At 41.9% G+C, this 25,952-nt stretch overlaps 1 protein-coding gene across 2 annotated transcripts in view; it reads left to right on the forward strand.

Annotated features, from left to right (window-relative positions):
• The window catches only part of COL9A1 (collagen type IX alpha 1 chain), an 84,115-nt gene extending 59,451 nt beyond the window's left edge, over positions 1-24,664 (forward strand). For both annotated transcript variants that reach the window (XM_084752285.1, XM_084752286.1), the window contains 9 exons: positions 75-146; positions 698-733; positions 1,329-1,373; positions 2,715-2,747; positions 6,982-7,128; positions 7,309-7,363; positions 9,169-9,357; positions 15,160-15,237; positions 23,733-24,664. In XM_084752285.1, the coding sequence (XP_084608411.1) occupies positions 75-146; positions 698-733; positions 1,329-1,373; positions 2,715-2,747; positions 6,982-7,128; positions 7,309-7,363; positions 9,169-9,357; positions 15,160-15,237; positions 23,733-23,917 (840 nt within the window). In that variant the 3' untranslated portion in view covers positions 23,918-24,664. The remainder of the gene's footprint in view (positions 1-74; positions 147-697; positions 734-1,328; positions 1,374-2,714; positions 2,748-6,981; positions 7,129-7,308; positions 7,364-9,168; positions 9,358-15,159; positions 15,238-23,732) is intronic.
• The last annotated feature ends 1,288 nt before the right edge of the window (positions 24,665-25,952 follow it).

A 25,952-nucleotide genomic window follows, 5' to 3' on the forward strand; every position in this document is an offset into this window, starting at 1 on the left:
AGGGCTCTGTCTGGCTTGGCAACTTTGAGCATTGAGGCCACAGCGACTCTGGAGATTTCCTGTTTGTTTTCCAGGGATCTGTTGGTAGCCCTGGCCTCCCTGGCCTGCCTGGGCCCGCTGGACTTCCTGGAATGAAAGGCGACAGGGTGAGATGTCCAGCACTCTACACAGTTTTTGTCTTTGTTTGTTTTTGGGTTTTAATCCGGAATGATGAATATCTGGAAATCAAGGATAAAGCACAGTGAAGACTTTATCTATTGACTGTCATGAAGAAACACAGTGGAGGTTGTGTTGAATTACTGAAGTCCACCTTAAAGAGAAAGCAAAACAAGAGTAACTTACCAGAGGAAGCGAAATAAAAGCTGAGTGTAATAAAGTATCAGTTGTAGTTATTGTTTTTATTTAGTTCTAAAATTATTTTCCTATTAGTGAAAGTTCATTCATACAGATATGGTCAGAGAATGTTGCCATGTTAGCAGAGATTTGGGGACCAGTTGTTGGTGAGAACAGGTGCCCTCTGGTCCTTATTAAGTGGCCGGAATGGCGGGGGTGGAGGGGGTGGTGGTGGAGGGGGAGGATGGGGTGGGCTCTCTCCTATCATACCATCCATCGGCTCATTCGAGGATGTTGTGATGTGCATCTGAAGTGATATGCATAACTCAAAATACTGAAAGATGGTAAATCTTCTTCCTTCCAGGGTGTATCTGGTGAGCCAGGCCCCAAGGGTAAACAGGTAAGTACGCATGTGGTCAGTGGTTTTGGATATGCGCCACTTTACAAGGCCAGGGCTGGTCTGTGGGTGTGATGAAGTGATGGCGGCTCCCAGCTTTTCTCGGTGTATTACGTACATAGTGAGTGAAAACCATAATGGAGTCTGGTGCGTGACCAAACTGTTGCTAAATGCAGGAGCTAACGGCTGCTTACTGTACTGTACCTTCCTTTGGAGCGGGTGGCTCTGTCTCTCCACCTTTTAAATTTTATTCAGATCACCCAAACTTTCAATGCTACAAAATAGCATTTTTAAGTATTTGTTTTTAGTGGAGACCCCAGCAAATAAAATGTGTAACTAGAGCCAGCCTGTGTGTGGATTCCCCTTTCTACCATAGGATGCTTCTTTCAAGGGCTACTGAATTTGAAAATTGCTAGATCTAATTGTTAATCTAATTAAATGAATCAAACTCAATTAGCAGCTGAAGCCTGGTTGCACTCTACCTTCTCTGGTCTGCTGAATTTGTTGTTGTGGAATTGAGATCCCTTGTATGATCCTTGGGAGCATTTGGGCACTTATAAATGCTTATCAATGTTGACATTTTATCACACATTTTTAGGGTACCTCTGGTGAAGAAGGTGAAGCAGGAGAAAGGGGTGATCTAGTAAGATTATTTATTATTATTATTATTATTATTATTATTATTATTAATTGTTGGTTAATATAAAGCATTTAAACATTGAAAAAATGTGATTTTTCTTTCTAACACTGTTCTTATTATCCTAAAGGCTAAGTGGGCTTTTCTCTAGTTTTAACTAATGAAGGCAAGGCCTTCTAAAGCAGATTGGTAGAGCCAGCTTTAAACTTCTGGAGAGTTCCCTTAAAGAAGAAGAATCCTTCTGAGGTCTTACACTGGGACATTCAAGTTAGTCATGCAGCAGCACAGAACGCACAGGAATAGAGCTTAGCAGGGGACCAATGTTGAAGTCTTTTTACAGTCTGGGACCCCTTGGCTTGCAAGTATGATCCAGGGCATTCTTTTTACCCTGAAAGCATCTGAGGGAGTGACCTCCATGTTCAGAGGGTGGAACTGCTGAGAGCCTGCGGGAATGGGAGGAGAGCAGAGCACTCTGTCTGCAGAGCTGCTGGGCCTGCTGCCTCCTCGTGATGGCTTTGGCAGGCATGACCAGACCTAACGTAGGAATGTACGTTTGAGTTCTATGCAGTCAGCAAGGCCTTCCCTGTGAAGTGCGCATAGAGTGCTTTAGGGGCAGAGAAACAATCTGCTAATATTTACGCATACTTGCTGGCTTTAAAATAAGCATAAATGGAATGTCTGAATTGGGGAGAGTTCCCTGATTTTTAAAACATTTCTGAGATTATTCAATTTTAGTTTCTGTAGAGGTTGTTCATCTTATAGGCTAAGGAAATGTTTTAAAATTTTAAATCATTCTGTCTTGTAGTGGAGCTCTACTGACTGGTATGCAAACACCTGAACTGAACTCATCTAAAATTAATGATGGGAAAATCTAGTTGCTGTTTTTTTTTTAAGCCTAAAGGCATTCATATTTTATTTGATAGATTTTAGGGAATTAGTTAAAAAACATAGAAATATAGAAATGAAAATTCAATAGGTAGCTTTAAATGTCTATTGTGTTTGGTAAGACAAGGCTATTTTATTTTATTTTATCCTACACACGTTCATTTTTGGTGCTGAGCACTGTAGATCTGGATGAAGTCCACAGAGCCCCGATTGCAGCCTATTAGCTAATGGACCAGTTAGCCAAGGCCTGGGAGGTTGCCTCGCGCACACAGGAGCACGGAGCTGGGTAGCTGAGTTGGAATGACAACCCGCATTTTGAATCAGACATGTTTTCTGCAGTTCTGGGCTCCATTTGCACATGGGTTTCTATGTTTTAGCTGTGCAATATCGTTGGGAGAATGTTTCACCAAACTATGTAAAGTGAACATATTGTACTAATATAATTTTGTCCTATTGATTTAGGGAGATATGGGACCACCTGGCTCAAAGGGATCTGTAAGTATGATGAACAAGAACAGCCCAAAAATAAATAAATAAAAAACATCAATAAAACTGCAGAAAATGTAATGATCTGCTTCAGGAAATGATTGTATAAAATTAAATTCTTGAAGGACTTCAAGGAAATAAATATCTAAATAGATGTGCAAATAATGGATTCATCCAGTAGGAAAAAAAACTCTCAACTGTGTAAATGGATCTAGCTTTTGCACCAAACACTTTACAAAAAGGCTTTTGTTTTGATAATATAAACGGCCCAATGAATGTTACCTTATTATGATCTGATATCCTTCCCAAATGGGTCATTTCAAAGAGCTGACATGTGCTCTGCAGCGAGGAGAATAACTGAATTTCAGTGGCTGTTATGATACTGCAAAATATTTCAATAACTTTCTTAGTCTCCCAGGTGTTTTATATGAGGGAACAGAAAGATAGATAGATAGAGAGATAGATAGAAGTAGTGCACATAAGAAAATAACAGAATCATCAGAACCATAAAACAATGAGTTTCTTCAATTTGTTATTTTATAGAGACTAAACATAAGTCTTTGGAGTTGATGAAGTCAGGGTTATCGATCTAACCCATAGGCACCCTGAGGCATCATGCTCATGTGCACAGCAACACAGCCAGGAACTTAGAATTTAGAGAGAGAAGGCGAAGCTTAGATCAGATTCTCAAAAGCCAGTACCACTACCTACCTTCCAGTGAATTATTTTTTAAAAATTTTATTATAATTTATCCACATTTCATCCATATTGTTATCCCCTACTCGTATCTTCCCATTTCCCCCCTCCCTCCCTCTTCTGTCCTATTCCCTCTCCTAGACCTCTGACAGAAGGGGACCTCCTCCCCCACCATATGACCACAGCCTATCAGGTCTTATCCAGATACCCTGCTTCCCCTTCTTCTGTGTGCCCACTGGGCCTCCCCACCAAGGGGAAGTAGTCCCCTTGGATAGGGGGCGCCAGAGTTCATGTCAGAGGTAGTTCCTGCTCCACACAACCATGGAGAGCGAGCTGTCCATTGACTAGATCAGAATAGGGGCCTAGGTTCTCTGCATGCATTGTCTCTGGTTGGTGCAATAGTCTGAGCAGACCACCCCTGGGTCCAGATCCTCCAGCCTGGATGGTCTCCTTAATTCTTAAATTCTATTTCTAGGATATTCCCTATTTCTGTCTTTATCCAACAAATTGTCTCCACAGCAGTAATGTAACCTAAGTGAGAATAAAAAGGAACCCACTATATGTTCCTCTCTTCCTCTGAGTCCATAAAGGATAACTTAAAAAGAATAACTATTGTAGAATAAAATCAGACTTTCAACAAAATCGACCGAATAAAGACATCTGGAAGAGTTCCTGGTTTACCTATTTCGTGTCCCAGCTATCTGGAACTTCATCCATTTTCAGAGCTTTGACATGCTGAGTCACTTAACACTTTCAAGCAGGCTATCTTCTTCCTGAGAGTTACTATTCCCACCTAAGCATCCACTTCATCTTCTGTCATATCTTCTCCAGGGGGCACCCACCCAAGCCTGCTTTCAGTGCCCACATACAGCCTGTGAGCATTCCAGCACACAGATGTGATCACATTGTGTCAGCTTCTCTGCCGTTATGCATCAAGTTTCAAGCAATGTTTGTGCCCAAGAATACTTGAAAGGGTGGGATTAAAGTTGCACCTAATAAAAAGTAAACCTGATGTGTTTGGTGAGAGAAATCTTCCATCACTATCTAGAAGAACTTGGCAGTGCTCAAGGGAAAGAATTCAAATTATAGAAGGAAAATTGATCACAGTGTAGTGACAAACATTGCATTCTAATTTGGATATATTAGAAATTGGTTGTTAGTTCATCGATTCTTTTCTCTTCTTATGTGACAATGTCAAGTGATGCTGGAAAAATAAAACTGTACTATCCCAGAGTAAGACAATTATTTACTAACATAGGAGCTTTTGTTGCCCACTCTATGTCAACAAAGGTGGAAATGGATGTCTGCTCCAGTGCACAGAAGCTCTCAATTAAGAACTCTTTCTGAGAGATCCAGGGTCCCTAAGGCATCCTTATAACTTCTTATCCAAGAGTTCCTGTCCTTTTATTCAATAGCAGTTTTAGCTGTTGCCATGAAGAAAGCATAATTCAGTGTGGCCAGTTCCTGAGTTCATTTCTCAGCTCGGTTTGCCACGTCTTTGGGTTGTTTGAGAAGTGGTTAGAGGTTTTCACTCTGGGCACCTGACGACTTTGCCACCTTGTGCAGTGTATCTTAAGCTGTCTGTGTTGACGCTGCTTTCCAGGAAGTCGTTCAGTTGTAATTTCCTTATAGAAGCAATCTTGTCAAGCTGACTTGGATGAAAGTCATTTTCTTTTTTTCATCATAAAGTAAGATTGAGGAAGCTTGTGCAACCTTGTTTGGCAGTGTGTGGGAAATCGGTGCTATACTTCTTCCCTCGAGCTGAAAACATTTGAATATTTGAAAGAGTTAGCTGTACGCAGAAAAATGAGCCAGGACAAAGCTGCCTCGTGAACAGTTCCTACCTTTCAGAAAGACTAACATTCCCTCACCTCTTGTGTCCTGGTACCTTCTCATTTTTATTCTGAACCACAGCATGTTGCAGCTGCTTTGCCACAAATTCTGGTCACACAAAAGAGTGAATTAATGCAGCCTCCTTTGAAAAGCAGTTATTATATACAACGACTTGAAAAAGTGCTTTTAGTGGCCTGCTTTCAGGAAAAGAAACCACCTAATTTACCTTGTATGCATGCTTTTGTGCTGAGGAAACAAGTAGTTTGTTGGTTAACTTCTCTAAGTTAGGTTTTAATTTCCTTTATTACTTAAAACTGTAAAGTTGCCCTTTTTTATTGCTTCACTTTCAAGGTAGTATTTTGAGTATACTTGCTTAGTCTGTTAGCATTTTGTAATTCCTGGTTATTTCTAGTGTCTTCAAGTTCACCAAAAACATCTTATAAAAGCTGAATAAGGGGGCTGGAGAGATGGCTCAGTGGTTAAGAGCACTGACCGCTCTTCCAAAGGTCCTGAGTTCAATTCCCAGCAACAACATGGTGGCTCACAACCATCTACAGTGAGATCTGGCCCTGTCTTCTGGTGGGCAGGCATACATGAGGTGAAATACCGTATACTTAAATAAATAAATCTTTTTTTAAAAAAGCTAAATAACTCATATTCCTGGACTGTTGCATTTTTATACCCAAATAGCATATCTTGGAGGAAATTTTTTTCTTGGAAGAAATCTTTTTATTGCCAGAAAACGTTTCCAATTCTTATTAAAAAAAAAAAAAAAAACCTAAGGCCAGGCTGAGGAGACAGCTCAGTGGGTGAATGGACTTGCTATGCAAACAATATTATCTCAGTTTAGATCCCCAAACGTCACAGTAGTGCAAACATCAGGAGTCCCAGCATGCCAATGGGAATTGGGAGGCAGAACCAGGGCACTCTCCAGAAACTCATAGGCCAGATAACTTAGTTTATGAAGCAGCAACAAGATCCCATCTCAAACTAGAAAAAAAAGTGAGGGCTAAACCCTAAGGCAGGGGTTCTCAACCTGTGAGTCCCGACCCCTCTGCAGGGTTGCATACCAGATATTTACGTTATGATTCATAGCAGTAGGAAAGTTACCGTTGTGAAGTAGCAACTGGAGGTTACCACAAGATGAACTATATTAAAGGGTCACAGTATTAAGAAGGTTGAGAACTTCTCTGTGTGCCCCCCAAACACTCACACGCATGCGCACGCGCGCACGCGCGCGGACACACACACACACACACACACACACACACACACACACACACACACACACACACACACACACACAATCAGCTTGCTTGGACTGGGCTTAGCTTGCTGACAGAGCACGTGCTCGGCGTGTGCAAAGCCCTGGACTCCAACAACTTCAGTGCCAAAACCAGAACAAGGAAACGTTAAAAACACTGACTTGCTCTTATAAAATGCCTTAAGGTATGGCAAAGGAGACCTTAAATATATTTTACCTCAATGGAGATTTTGAGACAATAATAAAAAAAAATTGGTTGAGTTTACTTAAATTAGAATTCTAAGTGGCTGGTGACTGGTTGAATGGCTATCTGGGTCTACCTTTGTGGTAAGTTCTGAATAGGCACCACCAAGGGACAAAAATTACAGGGAACCCCAAATTCCACCTAAATATTTATATTGATGCTAAGAAAAGCATTGCTGATGTCTCATGGTGCACTGTCTGTTCTAGGTGGGTAACCCCGGCGAGCCTGGCCTGAGGGGGCCTGAAGGAATCAGAGGGCTTCCCGGAGTGGAAGGACCACGAGGACCCCCTGGACCCCGGGGCGTGCAGGGGGAGCAGGGTGCCACTGGGCTGCCTGGTATCCAGGGCCCTCCGGTGAGTGGTGGCCACATCCCATGGTTTCCTATCGGTAGCTCCATCAGTCTCGGCCGCGCTCTTCAGCAGCATAGCCTAACGCACTGAGCCACATGGTTCCTTCTAACGTCGGTCCTTGCAGCTCAGCAAGGTTCTCTCCGTTCTTGCTGGTGTAACCTGCCTTTCTCTTGGTCATCCTAGGGCAGAGCACCGACAGACCAGCACATCAAGCAGGTTTGCATGAGAGTCATGCAAGGTAAATAAATCACGGGCGTTTAAACATTTCCATCACACGCTCTCGCCTCTTAAGCTTGTGTTTTTATAGATGTGCAGGGGTAGATTACATTCACTATATTTATTTATCTATCTATCTATTTATTTATTTTTTGAGACAGGGTTTCTGTGTGCAGCCTTGGCTGTCCTAGACTCGCTTTGTAGACCAGGCTGGCCTCGAACTCACAGCGATCCTCCTGCTTTTGCCTCCCGAGGGCTAGCATTAAAGGCGTGTGCCACCATGCCCGGCTCTACATTCGTTTTAAAGGTGGAAGATGTTGAGGTCTGTCTTACCCGACTGTTGACTCCTATAGTGTTATAGTAAAACACTACCTTTCTTTCTTAGCCTTTTCTCCAAGCTCTGTCCAAGCTCTGTTTCTATGCTTCGCCCACCCTATTAGGGTAACATAAAATAAACCGTATATATACACACATCATATTTTTTTCCTTTGCAATACAAATTCTCAGGTGTCCCCCCTTTAAGTTGCTTCCATTTAGGGAGGGTGGCATTGTCCTCGGATCTCTCCAAATTATGTGAGAACTAAGCGACATGCCCACCAGTTCAAGTAAGATACTATTTATACCCATGTAGTACGTATGTTAAAAAAGGCAACAACTGAAAGTTTTCCAAAAATGATTAAGTTCTTCCTCACTTGTTAATCTTTATCCAAAATTATCCATTTCAGTCTGCCTAGTTAAAAAAACCACAGAGATAATGAATGTTCAAGCCCCCTCCCAAACTGAGGAGACACTGCAACATCAGCATCTTCTACAGAAACCCCTCTGATTATAGTATAACTGTGTCTTGAAGAACTGCTCATCTTTCACATGCCAACAAAAAGTCCAATTTATGTAGTAGACTTGTGGAATTTTCTAGACCCAAATGAGAATGAAATGAATGCTTCTATATTTGGAAACCAATATAAATCTCTTCACTGCACACATTTTATTTTGGCTCTCTATTTGAGTTTTAAGCATTACTAACATATCTGGAAAATTATAATTTTATGTTTACTAAATTAAGAAATTCAAAATTGTCGTGTTTAAATCATTTTTAAACTGTGGGGTGGAAATTTGTTTCCAGTGCATGTCCTCTCTCATACCCTAAAGCTTTAAAGACAACATTGCTCTAGAATACCTGCCCCAGAGCATTTTAATGGCATAGATTTTCTTGCCTTCCACGGCTTTAGCAGCTGACTCTGAATGCATGTAAAAAGCCCACAGAGTTATTAATTTTTAAGACAAACTGTGACTATTCCCAAGGATGGCTATTTTTAATGATTGGTATCTGTCCAAAGCATGAAAATAAACCAGAGAGGAAGGATTTATTAGAAGCCATGAATTCTCATGATATTTCAGGTTATAGAATTGTTTTGAACTGACTTTTAGTTTGGATGCTTGGTCTCAGAGAGTGCCTGAACCATGCCTTTTAAAAGCTCCAAAACAACACCACTTCCCCCTATGGTAAGAAGCTCATTTTCTTCAAATCCCGGGGTCTCGCCTGTACCAGATAGAGTTCAGGTAGCACCCTCTGGTGTCTGGACCACCACTCGTCTCAAAGCCCTGTCCTTTAAGATTTACCTCTACATTGTCTCAAAACAGCAGGGCCAGATAGATCCGGAGCAAGCTCAGGAAAGAGGCACCAATGAAGCTCCCTTACTGGAAGGCTATGGAAAACACCCAACTCATTTGGTGCCACATTTAGATAAAGGCCACTGGTGACACCGCTCTCTTCACTTAGCCATGGTTGTATTTCTGACTTGGGGTGTTTTGTTTACTGGCTTTCAGAGCATTTTGCTGAAATGGCTGCTAGCCTCAAGAGACCAGACACAGGAGCCTCGGGTCTTCCTGGGAGGCCTGGTCCCCCTGGGCCTCCCGGACCCCCTGGCGAGAATGGCTTCCCTGGTCAGATGGGAATCCGTGGCCTCCCTGGCATTAAGGGACCCCCTGGTGCTCTTGGCTTAAGGGGACCTAAAGGTAAGATTTTTCAAAAAGTTTTATTTATTTTTTAATTATCTGTATGTGTGTATGCATGTGGGGGTTGGTTCCCAGGGAGGCCAGAAGAGGCCATCTCTTGGAGCTGGAGTTGCATGTACATTTGTGAGCTGCCCGACATGGGTGATGAGAACTAAGTTCAGGTCTTTTCTAAGAGCATTTGACTCTTTTAAGCAAAGAACCATCTCTATCTCTCCAGCCAAAGGTATGCTATTTTGCCCAGGTGCAAGACACACAAGCTGCATATGTTCTTCAGATGTGTGATCTGCAGGCAGGCTCACAGTCATGGAAAAATACCAAGACTCTAAAGTCATTGTAGGGCTTTTCTTAAAATAGTAGTAGTCTAAAGATGTTGGTGTCTGTCAAACTAGCACAGGTACAGGACACGTGACGTACCAGGGATTAGCACTGCCTTCCTCCTTCAAAAGTTAGCATCATATCTTTCCTTTTGATGGATGTTTATTTTTCAGCTCTGGAATGCAATCTAAATTCCTTTTTTCATATGGGAGTCTGTCCACTTTCATCTAAAGCAAAGCAAGTGCTCATAGGCAGGAAATTTTGCGAAAACAGAACAAAACAGAGGCTTGTGAGTGAGCGTGTAAGACATTCTGCAGAACTGACGGAAAGTCTGGGTTCCCCAGATGCCATTTGCCATTTGAGGTGTGTCAGCCAAGGTTCATGTGTGCCCTGGATAATTTATGGAGAAATAAGTAAAGTGAGGCGTTTCTGTGTCCTGATGAGTTACTGACAACTCTCTGGGGGACTTCAGAAGGATGTGACATAAAACAAAACAAAAAAAACAAAACAAAACAAAACAAAAAAAAACAAGACACTTCTCTCCACTATGTTAAACATTGTGGTACTCCAATTAGGGATAACTATTATGGCCTGAATGGTCATAGGGCAAGGCAGCTGCCCCTTTGAATCTATACATGAGTCACTGATGTGCTTGGCTAACTACACCCTCAGTTGGAACAATTTACTTAATTACTTTTTCTGGCATGTGCAGAGTTGCGTGTTAAAGATGGGCTCTAATTGGGACTCTTGTAAGGCTGGAGAGATGGAAGGGGCACCCATCTTACAGAGCCCCGAGCTTTCCTCAGAAACTGTCCTGTGCTTATTCATCTCTGTCCTCCTTAGCTACTACTTCGGGACTCTGCACTAGATGACCTTATGGGTTATCCATCTACTCGGAAGCCCATGTCTAAGAAAATGCACTGGTTTGGGTGGGCTATTGAGTTGGTTGGGCATATTCTGCCCCTGCCCCAGATATTGGGACAGCCTTTCCTGGGTGTCAAGAATGGCAGTGTGACAGGCTCCCGAAACCCCCCTTTTTTAAAAAAGTATTTATTTATTATTATGTATACAGTGTTCCATCTGCATGTACACCTGCAGGCCAGAAGAGTGCTTCAGATCTCACTACAGATGGTTGGGAGCCACCGGGTGGTTGCTGGGAATTGAACTCAGGACCTCTGGAGGAGCAATCAGTGCTCTTAACCTCTGAGCCATCTCTCCAGCCCTCCCAAAACCCTTTTAAAGTCTCCAGTTTTCTGTCCCATTCCAGACATATTGAATAAGAAACTCAGGATGGGGCCTAGTACTTGGGTTCAAGAGGTTCCCAGGACATCTTGATATGGCCAAACACTGGTGTCTCACTCAAATTTCTTAGAAGGTCTGCGTAGATCACATCCCTGTTTTCTTTGGCAAGTCAGTATTTGGTTCAGATCTTGACTTTGTGCTCGTAAGCAAACTCCCCTCCAGGCAGGCTGAGTGTTTCTTACCTGTTGACCTGAGAGTCTACTGGGGATACCTCCTTCAGCCCTGGTTGCACAAGAAACCACCCTGAGGGGCTTACAAAGCAATCCAGGTTTGGGCTCCACTTCCAGAATTTCAGAATCAATCAGTCTGGGCTTTGGGGGGGGTTACCATACTCCCCAGGAAGCTCTAACATGTAGCTGTTGTTGGAGTGCTAGCTGGAGGAACTTTTGGCTGCACGGGACTGTGGGTAGGTACGTTGTACAGGCTTAGTTCTAGTGGGAGAACCTCACCTAAGAAAAGTCTATTTCTGTATTTGGAATCCAGGAGAGACCTCTCGCACGAGGCTCATTCATTAGTTCCAGGTGGATCACAGACCATTCTCCCTCCCCACTGGTTCTTCCTTCTTCAGTATCCACAACCCAGTCTACCATCCATCCCAACACAAGCCTTCTCCTCCCTCAGGTCCCCACACCTTTCTCATCTGACTCGTTTAAATAAGCATTTCCATAAGATTTTACTTCTGAAACCTGGGTGGAGGCAGGCAGAGCAATTGGATTTTCTTTATCAATTAACACTGCATCCAATTTAGAAACACACAGTTCTAGGGAATTGATGTTGGCCTTACTCTACCATATGCAGGACAGTAATATTCAATTTTTTAAAAACCCTTGTTTTTCTCTCTTTGGAAGTTTGAAGCTCAAATTTTCCTTAAGGAAACACATTTTACTTTCTTGAAGTTTAAATTTTGAGCCCTTAAAGGAGAGATGCAGTTCAGTATGGCTTCTCTCTTTCCCCACTATTACCTAATAAAAGAGAAGACATGGGGTCCACTCTATGATATGGGCTTTTGGGCCCTTTTCAGAGATGTAAGAAGCTACACTTGTTCTTAAGGCTTTTGATAGCTCAGGCTATGTCTTAGTCATTGTTTTCCTCCTGACAGCTCTCGAAAACAGTGGAACTTCTGGGTAAGAACTTGTGTGTTGTGTACCCCCCCCAAGTTGTGTGCCAATGCAGAGTGACAGTTTAGGCCCCATGTGTAGTTCTCTCTGACATCATATGTGCAATTGCATAAGGCAGGACTAAAGTCTATGTGACATGCACTCCTCGCATGCATGGTGGGGCAAACTCATGAGAGAGTCAACAGAGTGGCCATATGCTCACTTTACTTAGTGTTTCAGCCTGTATACCTTATTTTTAAATGCTCACAGTTAGGGTTAATTTTAACTTCCTTTGAGTAAGGCTGAACATTTTTAGACATTTTAGTGTGAGTCAAGCAGATGTGACACAGTATGGAAATGAAGGTTGTGAGAAAATACATGTTATAACTGTGACTCACACTTGTTCTGTATTAATCTGCTCCTACTGGGGCAGAGCAACAGTAACAGCTTGTAAATAATAAAAATGAAATAAATAACATCCAGAGATCTATGAGAACTAACAACACACAGAGACACACAGACACACAGATACACACACACACTTTATATGTGGAAATGTTTTTGCAATTTGTTCTGCCATTGCTGATGTCCTGAGTTCAATCAACTGTCTCATAAATGCTTTGTAACATTTGGTTGCAACCACAGAATATTCTCAATGACCGCTGGATCAGAAGTAAGAGACACCTGTGATAGCACACTTTAACTTTTAAAATGAGTTTATTTATTTATTTTTTATAATACTACATTCATGTCGTTCCCAAATTAAATGTACGAAAGTCGTTTAGTAAAGAATCTCTCTCAAAACTTTCCTATATATTTAGTTTCCTTTGTCTTCTTATGATAAGGGAACCCACTGGCTTCGAAGGATCACTCCAAGCAATGCTATACAAGCCAGGGGGCATGCGCTCTCTCTGCCCGCCTGTGAGCAGAGCCATATTGTTCTCTAGTAAGCAATTTGGGCCTTGTTTGTTTTTCATTTAACAATAGGTCCAGGACACCTTTCCAAAGAGCTCCCCATGATTTCCCCAGCTGTCTAGCGGTCTGTCTATTCTGCGGCAGGACTTCAGTGTCTGCGTACCTCTGATGAGCCTTTTCAAGGCTGCTTCCTGTCTGCTGTTGCTGCAAAGGCAACAGGCAGCAAGCACAGCAGGGTGCATGTTTCATCTCAATACAAAAATACACAGATTTTATTTCTACTTCCAATTCCATCTCCATCCTGGATTATTTTATTGTGTTGAGGGTAAATTTATGGACATATAATTCCTGGGCAAAATGGAACTAACTTCACTTGTAATTTGAGCATTGTTGTCATTCCTCCTCCAATGAGGTTGAACCAACTTGCTCTTTTCCTCAGCAATATACAGGTCTGTATTTTTCTATAGACTGGATGTGTCTCCTAGAACCATGGAACTTGTGCTACTTTTATAGGATAAGCATCTTTTTTACTTTTTAATTTTGCATTTATTTATGAAAACAAATCCAGGGCCTCTCTCATCAATGAAACAGCCATTTTTTATTCTTTGTCACGACTGCCTAATCATGCACTTTGTTCATTCTTTTAAAATTTATTTTTTGTTTTTTGTGTGTATATGTATACCTGTTTATGTATATGTGTACCCTGTGTGTGCAGGTGTCTATGGGGGCCACATGGAGGTACAGGTGAGGCACCTGCTGTGGTTCTGAGAACAGAACCTGAATCCTCTGCAAGAACACAGAATGCTCTTAACCACTGAACCATCTCTCCAGCCCCTGTTTTCCTGTGCTTCTTAGACATTTGGTCTATTTATAGTGTATCCTATCATGTAATAGAGGTCTAGTTATGACTCTTTTCCTAGAGGGCTACTCACCATTTTCTAAAGATTTGGTGACTTGCTAATCATTTTTTACTTTAACACTGCCACCTTTGGGGTTGGAGAGATGGCTCAGAAGTTAAGAGCCATGGCTGTTCTTGCAGAGGACCAAAGCTCAGTTCCCAGCATCCACATCAGGATGTACATCTCTAACTCCAGTTCAAATGGGGTGGGGGGGGGTGTTCAATGCCTTCTTATGGTATTTGCAGACAACCTGAACACTTGTGTGCATGCACACATACAGAAACACACATAAAATGTGGCAAAGTAAATATTAAAACAAAAGATGCCACTTTTGTTATAAACCAGTTCCTCATGCATATTAGGACCTATATGAACTTTTCCGCTTTATGGATAAGTAAGATACCTTCATAGTAGGTTTAATTAATAGGTAGGATTAATTATATCATGTCACTTTCCTTGGGTGAGGTTTGTGGCTTTTCTAGCTTATGTGGTTTCTAAAATACAAACTTCAGAATCATTTTCTCTGTCTAAAAAACCCAGATTCTCTGTGCTTAAAAAATGGGATTGTAATCAATATTCATCTAAGGGAGAAATGACAACTATTTGTTGGGATGTCCTATTCTACACCAGAAGATTTTTTTTTCAAGTCTTATCCATTAGAAGTACACAATTTCTTTCATGTTTTGGTTGCACACTTCCATTAAGCCTATGCCCAGTTGTTTAGTATTTTAACTGCTACTATACACAGTACTTCTTTGCCATGTCTCACAACTGGTGCCTGATTGTGTATGTGAAAACAATTGATTTCTGTATATTAACTTTGTATCCAGCCAGATTAATGAATTCACTTATTGCTTGTAGTCATTTTAAAGCTGATTCTTATCTTTAAGGTATATGCCCCTATTACCTAAAAATAGAAATGTTTGTAATGCCTTGAAGCAAATGATGTGCAATAGTGGTAAGAGAACACCGTTCTCAAGGGCTCAATAGATTTGATCAGGTTGAAGAAGGATACATCGACTCTTACCTTATTGAGTGTTTCACTGAAAACGCACATCTGGTTTTGTGAAATGTCACTTCAGGGGCTACACGTCAATCTTTCAATTTTTTCCACCTCTTGGATCAGTTGATAAGATTTGCTTACCTTGCTGCATGTCTCTTGCAACCTGGCTTCCAGTGTTTTCGTAACTTCATGAGCTTGTGCTTTCCTTAAAGTTTGAAACACAGACCTTTATAGACACACGGATGCATAACATGTCTTTAATGTACTGCAGGTGACTTGGGAGAAAAAGGAGAGCGCGGCCCTCCAGGAAGAGGTCCTAAGGGTTTGCCTGGAGCGATAGGTCTCCCAGGTAAGTGAAGGGGTTTGGGGTGGGGCAAATGCAGAAAACAAGCTGAGAGGTGTTTTGAAGGAAGCACTGCTCAGATACCTAAGCTTATCATGGGCATAGAGGTTTCACAGCTGGCTTTAATTACATGTTAAATGATTTGTAAATCAAGTTTGTATTCCTTGTGAGTAGCTAGGTGCCGAGGCTTGAACTACTAACTTCTTAAAGATATGCTTTAAGGAAACTAGTATCCAGGCTCAGTTACTTTCTATCTGTTACATAAATTGCAATGAATGAAATTGTACCCACGTCCAGGTGATCATTTCTTGCTGTTATTTTGTGGCAATGATCAATCATTATTATTAGATGTGGGGTCGGGGATTAAGCCCAGGGACTGGCACACACCAGGCAAGTGTTCTATTATCCAACTGCAACCCTAGCTCAGACCTTTTACAGACTCCAGAGCGGTTGTAAAAGGAATCCACGTTTTCCGTTACTCAGTGTGGTACAAGGGGTAACTGAAATTTCATTTTAAAAGCTCTCCTTTCAGATACTCAGACCTTCCCATAATCCACTTGGCCCAAAACAAACACTGAGGGAATTCGTCTAACAGCCGCACAGAGCTTCACATAGGCGCAGATCACAGCCGGTAGGCTAAGGGACAGAGCGGCTCTGTAAGGAGTCAGATCCTCTCACTGGGCACTCTGTGTTCTTTCCACACTGACTGCTCTGTTGCTAGGGTCTGGCCTGAAATGTACTCATCCGCTAGGGAAATGACTTGTAAATCCAATGTCTGAAGTAGCACTGTGGGGCTCAAGGCTGGCTCCCTCAGCTCAGTGGGTGGGATGTGCAAGCTGCCCCCTCATGGTAGCTAAGACACAGCTGGGGTGGTGGTGGTTGGGGACTCAAAGTTGAGGGTAACAGGGCAGAGTTAAGAAAGAGACAGTAGAGAATGAAAAGAAAGTAAGGTGTTTCTTATTTCAATTATGGATTTTGAAAATTTGGTTTAGGGAAATCTAGGAGAAGAAATTACCATTTTATAATTCTGCCAGAGGTCACATATTTAATCATGGCTACGATTATATAATTATAACTCAAAATTGAAAAAAAGATCTTTGCTTTCTAATCATCTATTTTACTGCTCTTGGGGATTGTTTTCTTATTAAAAATTGGGAGGGAGACTACATCTGGAGAGAGCTCAAACACTGCCTTTCTAAACCTAGCATCCATGGGCCAGTTGAGATATTTTTATAAATTATTTTTTTGTGTGTGTGTACGATTGGAGAAAAGAAAAGCTAGTTAGTAAAACTCTGGGTACCTTTGATGGATGTTTACGCGAGAGGAGAGGAGAGAAGTTCTCAGTGGGTGTCATGGGGGCGGGGTGTGAAGCTGGACTCTTAAGACACGCCCTCTTTCCTTCTTTTGATTGACGTTCTCCTCAGCACCACTTTTTTTTTTTTTTTTTTTTTTTTTTTTTTTTTTTTAACGCAAGCCGTTTCTCCTCTGCCACCGTCTTTCTCACGGTCAATCTCACCATTCTACATGTCTATCTACCTGCTTTTCAACTTTTTTGGCGGGGTGAGGGGGGCGGTTGTTAAGTTGATGGGATAATGACATCATTTGGTGAATTTTGAGCTTTATATCATTTTTTAGAAATATAGGCTAGCAGTCACAGGACAGGGAAGTCCTGCAGCTGGATGGCTCTCTATGTGTGGTCTGTGTTCCCCTCTCTGCTCTGTGAAGACATTCGGCTGGTTGAGTCAGACAGAGATCTCTGTCCAAAAGCCTCCCTTAAAGCACAGGCCCTGTAATGCAGAAACACTGGGTTCAAATCAGGCCATGGCCATTGCCTATAACCTTCTGACGTTGGCCAATTAGTTTCTCTCTGTGCCTCAGTTTACTCATACCAGGGCCATGCTTCTAATTGTGTAATTCTGGAAATTAAAAAGAAGCCACCCTGTAAAGTGCTTAGGGCCGTTGGCGACCATAACTGTTGCCAAGGAATGCGGTCTATTAGTTCAGTTTTGCTTTTGACATTGATGAGGAGAGCTGAGGGCAAAGCCCGGCCTGACCCTTGCAGCCTTTTCTCCTGCTGTTCCTAATAGGCAGTAGCAGGCAAGCTTGCTCTCAATTAGCCCTACTCCCAAGATGCTGGCCTTTCTCCCGCGGCATTCTGCTTTGGCTCTGTGCTACTGCTGTAGAGAACCGGTCACCACGGTCATTTCGCCGGAATGACCGGTTAATTGTCCACCAAGAGGATGAGACTCTAAAACCAAGTTTTCCAGTAGAACCTAGATCGTAGTTTTGTGGTACTTACAAAAAAAATGCTAATGACCTGGGGGAAACCTCAACAGAATTCCATACAGGAAGCTGTTTGGAATCTTCTAGGCAAATGAACATCTTACCTGAAAGAAATGCTTTCCTCCCTGCTTTACTTTTTAATTTCTTAAGACTTTAATATATTTTATTTAAAATACATATATATCACTTCCCCTTCCCTTTAAGCTTTACTCTTTAAATTTCATTTTAAAGGTATATTTGTAATTGAGTTAGAATTACATAATTTCCTCCCTTTCTTTTCTCCCCCCCAACTTCCCCAGGTGCTCTAATCCAATGTCTCCCCTGCCCTCTCTTTCACTGATAGCCTATTTTTCTTTGAGTACAATTATACATGTTCACATATGCATGCATGTGTATGCACGTGTTAATGGAGTCTGCTGAGTCCATGTTGGTGGTGTATATGGTTTAAGGACTGACTGGTCTACCTTGGACAGCCTACAAGGGGCTCATCCTGGGGAGAGGGTAATTCCCAGCAGTCACTGGTTGCCTGTGGGTCTTTGCCTAGGGATCAGACCCTGAGAGCTTTCTCCTTTCCCCTTTAACATGTTCATCAGTGTTGCCGTTGCTCCTGTCTTGTTTACGTAACCACTTCCAGGAGCTATTGTTGCACAGTAGATTTCCTAGTGTTGCGGCTCTTACAATCTTTCCGTGCTCTCTTTCCTCCATGTTCCCTGAGCTGTGATGCAGGTGGATCCATTGGGGTTGGGGTTCCCACGATCAAGCTGATGTCTGCATTGTGTCCACTTGTGGTTTTCTGTGATGGTCCCCATTAAAAGAACCCTTCTTGGTCGTCACTGTTTAGTGAGTTTTGGATTTAAATCCTTCTGAGTGGAATAAAGATCGTTATTTGCTGAAACATGCCTAATACTTAAAAACAGTAACAAGTACCTTCATTTTCTATCAGGTTAGAATCCTTGTTTTGTTTCTGTGTAGTTTTTGCTCCCTGTCTCCCTTCACAGCAGCATCGCTCAGTTTGTTCAGTGTTATGAATTACGCGTTCTTGGATTTTAGGGTGACATGGCTTATTATACACCACAGATCATTATTGTAGTGTTATCATCATTTTGGCTATAGTGCACTGTGACTTAAAACCAGACGCATGTGACGTAGGAGCAGCAAACATGTAAGGGCCAAGGCTCCTAGGACTTGTGAACCGTTCCCTGTCTTGTGTCCAGCGTCTTCTGCTCTCAGTGCCTTCTCGTGGAATAGGGATCAGAACCACACACCCTCAGGGCTGTTCTAGGAGGGCATATGCACATGCTGAAACATGTAAGGCCAGAGAGCAGGGCCCGCCTAAGCCCCACACCGAGAATTCAGCTGACTGTACTGTGTATTTAATCCTTCCTTTATATTTGAGCGTATGCAGACTGGCCCAGGTCACACACCCTGACAAAGGTATCTTGGGTTCCAAGTGGGAAATATGTATGCTTTCCGAGTCTAGGATCAGGAAATAGACAAAACGACTGGTTGTCTAGTGTGACTAGTTTGTCTCTGTCACCATAGTTACGTAATGCAGGCATATCTGCAACCTCTTATTTTTCCGCCTCTCTCCCAGAGCTGTGCAGATCTTATAAACAACCGCTGGGCCTTCAATTCCCTCCCTCTTCATTTTCTCACCAGAGCTAGCTGGTGCTGATGCTCGGTTAGGTCGTCTCATTAAGGGATGTCCCTGCATGCCTGCTGTCGCTGAACTGCCCATGTGTGACCATAAACTTAGCACTCAGAGCATTTCAAGGAAAAATATTTAATAATAAATCCTGACTTCTCTGTGCATTCAAACTCACTAGGGAAAGGAAGAAATTAAATGAAGAATCATATGGAATACCACAGATGTAAACTCAATATATATATTGAGTACATTCCCAAAGATTAAATAGCCATTGCATTCATCATCATATTACCTATTTAACACTGACAATGATTTGCACGTCTGTTCCTTCCTTTGTGTGTATGCACAGTAATTTCTTTCTGTTCGGGGAAAGGTGCTGCCTACATCAGTGTAACATGCCTACATCAGTGTAACATGCCTGCCCTCTAGTGTCAGCACAGAGAATGATAACATCCTTTCTTTAAAAACCATGAAAACTTTTCGGCAGTATGGTCACTGAAGGTTCAGAAAGCTGTGTAGTCACTAGACAGATCCACAGGGTGAGCAAGGCGTAGCAAAATCTCTTCAGACCATGGTCTTCTCTTCTTTGGCACACGTAGAACTACAGATGGATGCTTTAACACTTTAACCCTGAGCCCAGGCAGTGAACAGTTACAATGAATCAGCTGAATGTTCAGAGCAACCTTAAAGAGCATAGCTGTGGGGCCAGGGCTCACAGGAAACTGACAAACACTTCATGGACACAGGGCAGCACCCACTAAAATAATTTAATTTCCCATGATAGAGACCTAAAAGAAGAACTAATCCTAAATTCTTATTACTGTGTCTCTTTTTGTTTCCAAGTTAGTTTAGACTCAACAAATTCAACAACCACATCGTTACCACCACAACCACCACCACACACATATACCCTCCGGTGAGTTAGTAAGTTGTTGTTTATGGAAGGTCAGTTCATCTAAAGTAGTGGGTAAGGGCCCTTATTGCTAACATGATGTTTTCTAGGTCTGAGGCTGGGTGATGAGCCTTATTAACTCTGTCTCCATATAAGGGAAATGAGGTCAACAGTGGACAAAGCATATGGCATGTGTGGGCAGGGCACCTTACATAGTGCTGGCGATGATGGTAGTGATATACGTTGGTGGTGCACAAAGGTTGGCCGGGGGTAACTGTACCTCTTCTAAGGTGAGTCAAAGACAGACTCTACCCTCAAAGGTCAAGAAAACAATTTGAATAAACTCAGCAAGTTAAACCAAACTAAAACAAAACTCTCATGTCCCTTCAAATATGCTGGATCAGAGGCAGGCTGGGTAGGTCCTGCCTGTAATCGTAGCACATGGGAGGTGGAGGCAAGGACTTGAGGCTAGCCTTCTCCACAGAGCTGAGGCCTTCACAGCTAGTGTGTCATCTGGGAAACTCTGTGTGAGCATTGAAGAATATTTCTGGTCTTACTATATATTCCAGACTGGCCTTGAACTCTCTATGTTGAACATGCTGGAATCAAACTAATATCACCTGCCTCTGCCTCCCAAGTGCTGGAATGAAAGGCATGGGCCACCACATCTATCTCCTTTTGTTGTTGTTTCTTTTCTTTTCGTTTTTTAAAGATTTATTTATTATGTATAGAGTATGCATCAGATCACATTATAGATGGATGTGAGCCACCATGTAGTTGCTGGGAATTGAACTCAGGACCTCTGGAAGCGCAGTCAGTGCTCCTAACCGCGGGGCCATCTCTCCAGCCCTGTTGTTGTTTCTTTTTAATGTTTGTGTTTTAAAGAGCAAATTCCCCCAGGGAGGCAGAGGCAGGTGTATCTCTGTGAGTTTGAGGCCAGCCTGGTCTACAAAGAGAGTCCAGGAAAGTCAAGGCTACACAGAGAAACCATGTCTTGAAACAAACAAACAAACAAACAAACAAACACACCAAAACAAACAAGCAAAGGAACAAATTCCCTTTAACTTACCACTTCAAGGAGAGTACTATTTTACTAATGTGAAATAAGAAGTTGCAACAGTTGCCTACACGAAAAAATGGCAGGGTCTTATTTGAAGCACCTGGTGTTCCCTGTGGTAGCTGCTGTCAGGAACAGGGCCGGGGTCATCCGTCTTCCAGCTACCACCCATTCACTCTACTCTTGTGCCCCCCAAACAGACACACATTATCTGTTTTCTTTTTAGCAAAGACAGTGGGGGTATTTCCCAATCCAGGCCTGCTCTTTGTTGCCAAGAATCCTTCTCTGTACAGGGTATAGTTCTTGCCTTTGGGTGTGAGGTGTCTCTGTGACAGCCAATGGCCATGGCTTTGCCTTTCCAAAGCAGCTACATATAGTTTGTAAACAAACGCGCACAGCTGTGTTCTAACGCAGCTTTTTTTTTTTTTTTCCACAAATACGATTTGTCCCAATGGGTTGAGGTTGGCCTAGTCTATGCTACCTGCCTAGCCACCACGGTCTTTGGACTTTGCCTTCTTCTGTGAGCCTGGTCATTTTCTCCTGGTTTTGGTTTGATTTTCAAGACAGAGTTGACATATCTCAGTGTGACATCCCTATTGATAAAGTGAATGAACATCACCTTTTATATGTAGTTAGAGGTGGCCTCATTTTTTTTAAAACTAAAGAAGAAGAAGAAGAAGAAGAAGAAGAAGAAAAAACCCTTCACCTTTAAAAGCCTCTGGTGTCAGGGGATGCAGAGGCCTCTGCTGCAGGAGCAGCTGTGACAGTCCTACCTATCGATGCTGTGGATAAAGTCTTTCTCCCACTAGGGGAAATGGACAGCCACTGCTTCCTCTCAACTTATACTTGGATAAAAGCCTATGAGATAATTTATTGGAAATAACACATTTCTGCTCAGCCACAGACTTGAGATGCATACATTCAAAGATAATTATTCTCCCTTAAACCTCGCTAATGGTTTGCCCTTTGACACTGCTTTGTGGAGGGCTTGATGTAAGACACACAGAAGAATGAGACGTTATGTAAAATAGGGTCCCCTGCCTACCTTTACTTTAAAATGAGATGGGTAATAATAATACCACTTAATAGGACCAGGTCATTACAATAAGATGGATGTAATTAGACCACTAAATTAGGAAGAAGAATGAAAACCCTGGAAAAATGGGGGTGTACCACTACCTACGAACATATGTAATTGGATATGAAGATTTGGCTTTTGTTTCTCCACGAGTGACTAAGGTGAGAAAGCTGAGGCAGAGTAAGGGCCCCTGTAACAAGATTGTCACAGCAAAGGCAGGTGCTTTTACACTGCTTTTTTTTTCTTAGCAGTACTTTTGTGGTAATAGAATTAAGCACTATTGATGCAAAGGGGGGCACACTCAATAGAAACTCTTTTTGTTGTTGTTGTTATGGGTGATGTGCCCTGTTGGGCAAACATGGCAAAAGTAGAACTGTCACAAGGAAGTCACTGAGGTGACACTCATGTTGGGGTAAGAGTGTAGCATTTTGTAGGAAGCATGGTGTGGTCTTCCAAAAGACAGTAATAAGTAATATTTAATAATTTAAATAGTCCCCCTCCCATTTAATGGGCAGGATTTAAGGATAATGAACACAAATATCCCATTCTGTAGATGAAGCAAGCTAGGGGCTTTCTTTTTTTCTTCTTCTGATTTTAATTGGTCATAAATGGCAGAGTTAGGACTTAAAACCATTTGTCTCGAAAGTCCATGGTTTCACCTTCTTAGCTATGCTTATATCTGTCTGGATGCAGATTACTGTTAGAAATTATGACGGTTGCTAGGCTGCACTGCTCATGAGAAAGACTGTGTGAGGCACAAGCCAGTGCAGCACGTGTAATTTTCAATCTTCACTAGGCAAGATGCAGAGTCAGGTGACATCAGCTTTAATAACACAGCCAGGCACTGACGTAAGATGGCCAGCCTCAGAGTTTTTCCGCATGGTAATAACATGAAGTGAGACAAAGTTGGTAGAAACTTCACTGAAAAATTCTGAATTTTGGTCTTTTTATGGGGTTAGTGATGAAGGATACGATGCTCTGCCCGGAGCCCAGGCAACATAGAGTTGCCCATGCAACCACAAGCAGAAAGACCACTCACTGTGCTGGGTAGCTAAGCCCTGATGTTTGGCATCATTTTTTGACTTGACTGTGTTCTCAACGTAACCATACTGTAAACTGAGGGATGCCTACACAGTTTATTCAACTCACTAGGTTCAAAATATTATCACACCAGGTAAAATGTCTAAAATTTGTTAATAAAACATTTTACACTTTTCCAGGCTAAACCTTCAAATTCCTGCCTTATTTTATACCTATAGCACCTCAGTTTGGGCCAGCCACATTTCAGTGTTTGGTCAACATACATGGCTAAAGGCTGCCACGATGGAAATGTGGGACACATACACTCAAATCACTTTCTGCCTTCGAGTTCTATGAAACCCACATCCACCGACGGGGTTCCCCCATCTCATCATCACGGGCCGTCTCCAAAGGCATTTGCTAAGCATCTTATTGCACACTGCTAGGTTGTGAGGGACTGGCATTTTCTGCTAATCAACAGCTTGTTCACATGTGTGGGGTTTTTTTTTTTTGTCTGTTTCAGGTGATCCAGGCCCTGCCAGCTATGGAAAAAATGGCAGAGATGGAGAGCAAGGTCCCCCAGGAGTAGCGGGGATTCCTGGTGTGCCTGGACCCCCAGGTCCTCCAGGTCCTCCTGGTTTCTGTGAGCCAGCCTCTTGCACCCTGCAGTCTGGTCAAAGAGCATTCAGCAAAGGCCCTGACAAATGAGAAGGCCTTAGCGTTGTAGGCCCTGTGCACAAACCATGCCTGGTATAGGAGCATGGGGGAAAAGCAATTCCCCACGCTGGGGCAAAGACGAAAAGGTTTCACCTCTAACATGATTACTCAAGTCCTACTTGACTATCAGATTTAGAACTATGGTGCTATTCAGTGAGTCTCGTTCCCTGTCCATGGAAAGAAGGAAGACAGGAGAGTCATCAGACAAAAGTTAAATTTCATTTCTCTTTAGCCAAATTTACTATCCTTTTCCCAGGATCTTGAACTTCAGTGTGCTAAGAATAAATATGTGATGAATTGTTGGCCACTGTGTCAACAGCAACAACAACAACAACAACAACAACAACAAAACCCTGTTCAGTTTACCTCAATTGTTGTCATTATCTTCATTTCTGTTTAGATATTGTTTTCAGATTATTAATTCAGTTATATTGAGCACTGTTAGGATAGTAAGGAAAAAACCCCACTACATTCAATAAAATTGGTGCTTAAAATCTTCATCCGGGTTGTGTCACAGAAGTGATCTCTATCCGTTGTTTGGTGGTTTTCCCCTTCAGTCTGAATTTGTGAATAACATGCACCCCAAACCCATTCATATTCTAAGCTCTTCGATGTAAAAGCAAAGAAGTAATTTTAACACTCTGACATGCATATGTTTTATTGATGACATTATTTATTCTAAAAGTTTGAGGTAACATGTCTGGCTGTACCAAAGAAAAAATAAACATGGTTTCATAATCTTTTGTATGAGTTTAAACATGCTGAAATGTGGTTACATTGCTAATTGAACTTATTTAGATACATTAAAATTTTTACTTACTGCTACTTCTAAAAATGGTTTTTTTGTTTTGTTTTGTTTTGTTTTGTTTTGTTTTTTACTGGTTTATCCCATCCAGAGAAATCTGAAAAGTTCCTGCTGGTCCACAGGGTTACTCTGTGACTGTGTGTGTGTGTGTGTGTGTGTGTGTGTGTTGAGAGACTTAATGGCTTTCTTTGAAATTCTAACGAAATCTACGAACTCATTTTCCCTAGGACAGGTTCATATGCATGTGCACTTTGCACACTATTTCAGAGTGTTCTCAGAGTACTGTGAATCTAGCTTGGCCTCTATGTTAAGAACCACACTTTCCTATCAGAGGATGTTAGGTCCTTCTTGGAGCCTCCTTGATGCAAAAATAACTTACCTCCCACCACTTTTTATACATTTTACAAAGCATCTTACAAAAGGTACTGTATTCTTTTTAAAAAATATTAGATAGTTTTGGGTTACATTGTGGTACTTAAGTATATGTGTCTAATGTATAATATAATTAAATCAGATCTCTACTCATTTCCATTTCTTCAGTCATTCCTCTAAGTGTTTGGAACTGTGTAGTTGAGTCTCTTTGAAATTCATCACAGATGGCTTCCGTAGTTAGCTCACTATGTTAAAGGTGAGCTGTAGGTAACTCCTCTAGTCTGGGCTTTGTGCTCTGAATTAAACTCCTTCCTGTTCTGTTTCCTGTCACACACACTCTCTAGTGACCACAATTGCATTCTGGCTTCCACAAAAGAGCAAGAATAGGTGACATGTGTCTTTCCATGTCACACAATGGTCTCCACTCCCACCTATATTCCTGTCAATGAAACACCATTGTTTTCATGGCAGAACACGCAAAGGTACATGGTTTTTTGTTGTTGTTGGTCTATCCACTGAAGGGCGTGTATGCTGACCCCACAGTTTGGCCATTGTATAGTGCTGCATAGACATGGAGCCTTTATTAACAATAGACAGGTTCGATATTGAAATGACTTAATCTTCTTTAGATTTTATGGTAATTGTACTTTCAGATTTAAATTTTTTTAATATCTACAATGTTTTTCATAATGACTTTATCACAATCTCACTACCAGTATTTAGGACTTGTCTTTTCTCTACATACTTGCTAGCTAAAACCTAAACATACAACAACTGTATGACATGCTGTCATACTTCTGGTGTATACTCACAGGACTCTAGTTCAACACACTGCATAGACACCTTGTC

The sequence above is a fragment of the Acomys minous genome (assembly GCF_964271855.1).
Source record: "Acomys minous genome assembly, chromosome: 13".
NCBI classification, from domain to species: Eukaryota; Metazoa; Chordata; class Mammalia; order Rodentia; family Muridae; genus Acomys; species Acomys minous.